General features: G+C 46.9%; 1 protein-coding gene across 1 annotated transcript; it reads left to right on the forward strand.

Annotated features, from left to right (window-relative positions):
• The first annotated feature begins 1,728 nt into the window (after positions 1-1,728).
• LOC112809203 (DDB1- and CUL4-associated factor 12-like protein 2) lies at positions 1,729-3,376 on the forward strand. Its single transcript, XM_025852682.2, has one exon. The coding sequence runs from the start codon at positions 1,732-1,734 to the stop codon at positions 3,121-3,123; it is 1,392 nt and encodes a 463-aa protein (XP_025708467.1). The 5' UTR covers positions 1,729-1,731; the 3' UTR covers positions 3,124-3,376.
• The last annotated feature ends 2,624 nt before the right edge of the window (positions 3,377-6,000 follow it).

The following is a 6,000-nucleotide window of genomic DNA, read 5'->3' on the forward strand; positions in this document are numbered from 1 at the left end:
GGTTGCTTCTTTCTGAAATGTCCATTCCCCTATGCCTACCTGTGGAAACAAAATGTAGCCTCCTCCATGAAGTCCTCTCTAATTCCCTGTTCACTACCTATAGCGGTTGCAATCTCTTTGGTTGCTATGGGCTGAATGAGATGGGGAGGTATCAGAACTGGGATGCTGGAGAGTGCTGGGGAGCACTGGAATGTAACACCTGGACTGGAGTGATGGGTTTGTACTTGGAAGTTGGGCAATAATATTGAAGTGATATTGCAAACACAGTCAAGGGAAGGAGGGAGAAAAGTCAGTAAACAGGACAGGGGGAGTAGGGAGGAAGCAGCAACGAAGTGGTTCCCAAGGGTTTCCCTGATTTGTCAGAAAAGTAAATGCATCTTCCCACGCACCCATCATATATGTTTTTTGTCAGGAGAGGGGGTGTGTGTACAAAGTTGGTATCAACCAGTAGCCTCACAGAGCCAGGTATCACTGTGTAACTGTTTGTCTGGGTAAGAGCCTGCCACCAGGCTGCTCTGAATGTTCTGAAGCCACAGACCAGGGTATGAAACTTCCAACTCCTGAGACTAAGCCAGTGCTCTGAACCTTTACACTCTCTTATCACTGTGTCTCTGTGGCTGTCTCCTTCCAAAATTTCTTTATCTCCATCTCTGTGATAATCTTGCCCGTCCCTCAGGACTCCTCTTCAAGTCCCAGTGGACTACGCCCAGGCACCTGAGCCTGAGGGACTGAGAGCGGGAACAGAACCAAGGAGTAAGGAAGAAGGTGTTCTACCCCTTGACTCTTCCTTTCCACCTCCTTGGGCTCTAGGGTACAATGGAAGCCAAAACCTCCAAGGAACTTCTCCCTTGTCAGCATGGCCTGTCATGTTCCCAACGCTATGCCTAAGGGGTCCCCGCCATCACGCCCGCCAGAAAGTGGGGCCCCCAGAGACCTGCATTTGGAATGCACCCCTCAAGGCACTGCAGTGCGGGAGCTCAAAGACTTCAATTTTTTGGTAAATATATATAGTGACAACTGTTTAAGATAACTGCAGAGAGGCGGAAAGAAGAGCGGCTGCAGAACGAACCTAAGAGGAGGGTCCCCCTGTAGCTGCCAAACACTCCCTTTCCCCCACTAAATTCAATGTCCTATCTCAGCCAAGTATCTCCCAGGATTGCAGCAAGTGCACATTTGTTTCTTCGTGCAGACAACTGTCCTGGTTCTTTCCAGCCTCGTGGTAGACTATATTTTAGATTTCATATTTTAAGTAGGGATTTGAAGAAGGCTGGTTGGCCGCTGTACTGAGAGCGGCGAAATATTCTGTGTCACTTAGTGGAAGTCCAGGACAGGAGCACATGGCCAGCTTGGGGATCCTGGAGCGCAGGCCCTCCGTTTATCCCGGCCCCAGTGGTCCATCCCACCTCCCCAGCTTGGCGAGCGCTCCCTCCCACCGCGCTTGCTTGCTTCTTGCCCACGCCTTCCGCTGCCTCCGCCCCCTCACCCTGGGGCCCCCAGCTTAGTCCTGGCCCTGAGCTCACTTAGCTTTGGCCCTGCCTCTGCCCCCGCACTACGACTACGACCCCGTTTCACTTCCCTTCGCCTGCTGCCCTCGCCTTCTTCGCCGCCGCCGCGTCCCTTCTTGGTAGGCTCCACGCCCGCCTCCTGGCCCCTGAGAGCCCGCGGTTCCAGCTGCCGTCAGGGCCAACACGGATGCCAAGCGCCGCCGCGGCCGCTCGCCCGCCGCCCACCATGGCCCCGCAGCAAACAGGTAGCAGGAAGCGGAAAGCGCCGGCGATCGAGGCGGGCGCCGCGAGCTCGTCGTCTCAGGGCTTGGCGGCGGCGGACGCAGAGGGGCCGCTGCTGCCCAAGAAACAGAAGCGGCCGGCGACGCGGCGCTCGCTGGTGCACTACCTGAAGGGCCGCGAGGTGGGCGCGTGGGGCGGCTCCGGGCTCTCGGGCTCCGAGGGCGAGCTGCGGGGCTATGCGGTGCAGAAGCTGCCCGAGCTGTTGAGGGAGCGCGAGCTGGCCCTGGGCACCCTCAACAAGGTGTTCGCGTCGCAGTGGCTGAACGCCAGGCAGGTGGTGTGTGGCACCAAGTGTAACACCCTCTTCGTGGTGGATGTGCACTCGGGCCAGATCACGCGCATCCCCCTGATGCGCGACCGGGGGCCCTGGTTGGCCCGGGCCCAGCCAACTTGCGGCATCCACGCCATCGAGCTGAATCCCTCCAAGACCCTTCTGGCCACTGGGGGTGAGAACCCCAACAGCCTGGCCGTCTACCAGCTGCCCACCCTGGACCCCGTGTGCCTGGGCGACCGCCATGGCCACAAGGACTGGATCTTCACCATCGCCTGGATGAGTGACACAGTGGCTGTGAGCGGTTCCCGCGACGGCACAGTGGCGCTGTGGCGGATGGATCCCGACATGTTCAGCGGCAGCATCGCCTGGCACAGTGACGCGGGTCTCCCTGTGTACGCCCACATCCGTCCGAGGGACATGGAGACCATCCCCAGGTCTAGCACCAGCCCCAGTAACCGCAAGGTGCGGGCTCTGGCCTTCAGCGGCAAGAACCAGGAGCTGGGAGCGGTGTCCCTGGACGGCTACTTCCACCTGTGGAAAGCCCGGAGCACTCTGTCCAGGCTGCTCTCCATCAGGCTGCCCTACTGCCGAGAGAACGTGTGCCTGACCTACTGTGATGAGTTGTCCCTGTACGCGGTGGGCTCCCAGTCCCATGTCTCCTTCTTAGATCCGCGCCAACGTCAGCAGAATATCCGGCCCCTGTGCTCCCGAGAGGGCGGCACGGGTGTGCGCTCGCTGAGTTTCTACCAGCATATCATCACCGTGGGCACGGGCCATGGCTCCCTGCTCTTCTATGACATCCGCGCCCAGAAGTTCCTGGAGGAGAGGGCCTCAGCCAGTCCGGACTCCTCTCCTGGGCCCTCAGGAAGGAAGCTCAAGCTCACCTGTGGCAGGGGCTGGCTCAACCACGATGACCTGTGGGTGAACTACTTCGGTGGGATCGGCGAGTTCCCCAACGCTCTCTACACCCACTGCTACAACTGGCCTGAGATGAAGCTCTTCGTGGCTGGGGGACCTCTCCCTTCAGGCCTCCATGGGAACTACGCAGGCCTCTGGAGCTAAGGATGGCTCCTGTGTTCTCAAAGTGCCCAGATTTACCTTCCAGTCCCCTCTCACTTTCCTTCCTCACGCTGTGTTTCTGCTTTTTAACTCAGTGTGACGCTTGTCTTCCAGGTGGAAAGTGCCCAACTTACCTGTCTATAGTGTATGTGAGAGAGAGAGAGAGAGTGAAAGAAAGAAGAGAGAGGTACCCTTCAGGCAATCAAAACTTGGCTTTAATATTTTTTTAGAGAGCACAAGCAGGGGGAGCGGCAGACAGAGGAAGAAGCAGGCTCCCCGCTGAGCAAGGAGCCCTGATGCTGGACTGGATCCCAGGACCCTGGGATCATGACCTGCGTAGAAGGCAGCCGCTTAACCAACTGAGCCACCCAGGTGTCCTTCCAAACCATCTTTTGAATTCATATTACAAAGAGTTTTAGCTAACTCTTACTTGTCTTCTTTGAGTTATATATTCTCTTTTTAATTCTATGCAGTCATGGTTTTAGAATTTTGTATATTTTCTTTATCCTGTTTTTTTTTTTCGTTAGCAGTATTGCAATAATATTGTGTTTAGTTATTTTCATTGCAGGTAGATGGCATATTAAAATCATGCTTAAAAACAGGGTTTGTACCTCTGTTCTGGAAAGTTAGCCATAGTTTTATAGACCATTGTTCCAACTGGAAAATACATTCCAAGTTCTAGATTACCAAATTTAGAAACATTCCATTTGCAAATTGTAATCTTAGATATTTATAGTTTCTAAGTTGTTGGTGCTAAACATACTTTTTTAAAAAGTATTTCTCTTTGAAAAAAAGTTGTCATAGAATCTTGTTTTGTACCAAAATTCCAATTTGTCAGAACACTTTAGGAATGCAAGGGTTCTGTTGGTTGAATGTTCAGAATTAATCTGAAAACCTAATTGATCTTTTTCTCCTTCAATCCTTATTTAAGTTTTAATGACCTGCTGTTAAATAAATAAATGAATGTGTATTTTTCACTTCTTGCCTTAGTACTATCAAAATTTGTGAACATATTTGAATGTTTGTTGTTTATGGAACTTGCACAGAATTTCAGTGCCATATTTCAAAGCAGGGATTCTAAGTATAAAAATGCAGAATGTATGGCAGGCAGGGCAGAATGTATAGTGATCCAGGATATAGACTGGATATTTTGCTGTTGCTGTTTTTAATACCAAATATTATATTTCAGCATACTTTAAATTTTCTAATTCTGCTTAACAGTTAAGTCACAAGAAAAAAACTGCGAAGGACAAAAATAATCCCAGTCCCTACTCCTGAAAATGATGCTTAATTTGTAAAGTCCAAATTAGTAAGATTTTATTTTGTGAATTTCAAAGATTCTTACCTAAAGTAGAATAAATATGTTGTTAAAAAGTACTGATGTTATAGCCCTCAGTGTAATAATATGCAATTATCAGGGACACTGGAATTTTGTTTCAAGAAGATGGTCTGGAGATTAAAATAAATGGGATTAGGTTGAAGAGCATTTTGGGGCTCAGATAAATACAAATCATGGATTGTTAAGAAAACATTGTATTTCTCCATATATGAAAATATTGGAAATGAGAAGGGAGACTGACCTTTCCTCAAAAATGGCCAGATTATGCTGACCTCGGATTAGTATTGTGGCATGTCTGTTTTTCCTTAAATATTTTGGAACTCAGGTGCTCTCTTAGTGTCCATTCACTACATGCTGTTCAGTTGCAAATCTGAACCAAGAGTACTAAAAATGAATTAAGAAATACAGAAAAAATAAGCTTTTGTTTACAGAGATTGTTTTAGCAGGTTTATATAGTTGTTGTTACATAGTAGTAAATTGTATTTGTGTGCATGTATGTGTCTCCAACTCAGTCATAACTGGAGAGTAGAGAATATAATTGTCATCTTTGTATTCTCTCATTTCTCCATTAATGCCTAGCAAATCAAAGGCAATAAGTAAATATTTACTGAATGAATGTATTTGCCTCTGGAAACTTAAAGTTCAAAGCTATGAAAATAAATGCATAAACACATAAATAAAAGTTTACTTTTAAATAGTATGGGATCTTGTTTTGTTTTCCTCGCTTTGTTCTTTGCCCTAATTCATTTCCCAGTCAGGCTCTGGGGCTTATCCATTTTTCACCTGCAAATACTTAGATTTGAAGGTTTCTTTAAAATATTTTATGTTTTTTTCAGAAATTAGTTTTGAAAGACCTTTTTTTTTTGTAGGGGTTTGTTTTCTTACCTAAAAATAGTTATTTGCTAAAAACCTCTTTAAATATTACTTAAGAACTTCACTGAAGTATTCACTGCCTGTCTTGTTGTGGGATATAGGGTATTTTTATAGTATTTGGTCATTATTTGGGGACATTGGAAGAACATCTTCAGAGGAAATGACAGTTTTACATGAGGTGGGGTTTTAAAGAAGAATTAGAAGAAATATCTCTGATTTGTTCTTAGGCTTACCCCTTAACTTCATCACTGACTCACTCTTAAATTTCTCATAAGTTAGGGTATATATTTTTGATGCTGAATCACATGGCTTGTCTTTTAAAAACACTAAAAAGCTTTATTATGTATGTATTTATATTATGTAAAAGTTTAATTATTGTGAAATATTTCCTACTTCAGGGACAAAGTGTTCTACAGAAGTACAATTAATTATGTAGCTTGTGAATGAAATAATTGAAAAAGTAACACTCCTGGAAACCCATAAAGGTAGTTCACTTAAAAATACACAAGGGGATACATATTGTTATGTACAAGTTACCTATTATGGTTGCCTAAAACCTTTGCATTATAGATTCTTTTAACTATTCATTAAAAATGTTAGTTCCAGGGATGCCTGGATGGCTCAGTCGGTTAAGCATCTGCCTTCAGCTCAGGTCGTGATCCCAGGGT

The sequence above is a fragment of the Callorhinus ursinus genome, unplaced genomic scaffold (assembly GCF_003265705.2).
Source record: "Callorhinus ursinus isolate GAN/ISIS: 27379988/994484 unplaced genomic scaffold, GSC_fseal_2.0 scaffold33, whole genome shotgun sequence".
NCBI classification, from domain to species: Eukaryota; Metazoa; Chordata; class Mammalia; order Carnivora; family Otariidae; genus Callorhinus; species Callorhinus ursinus.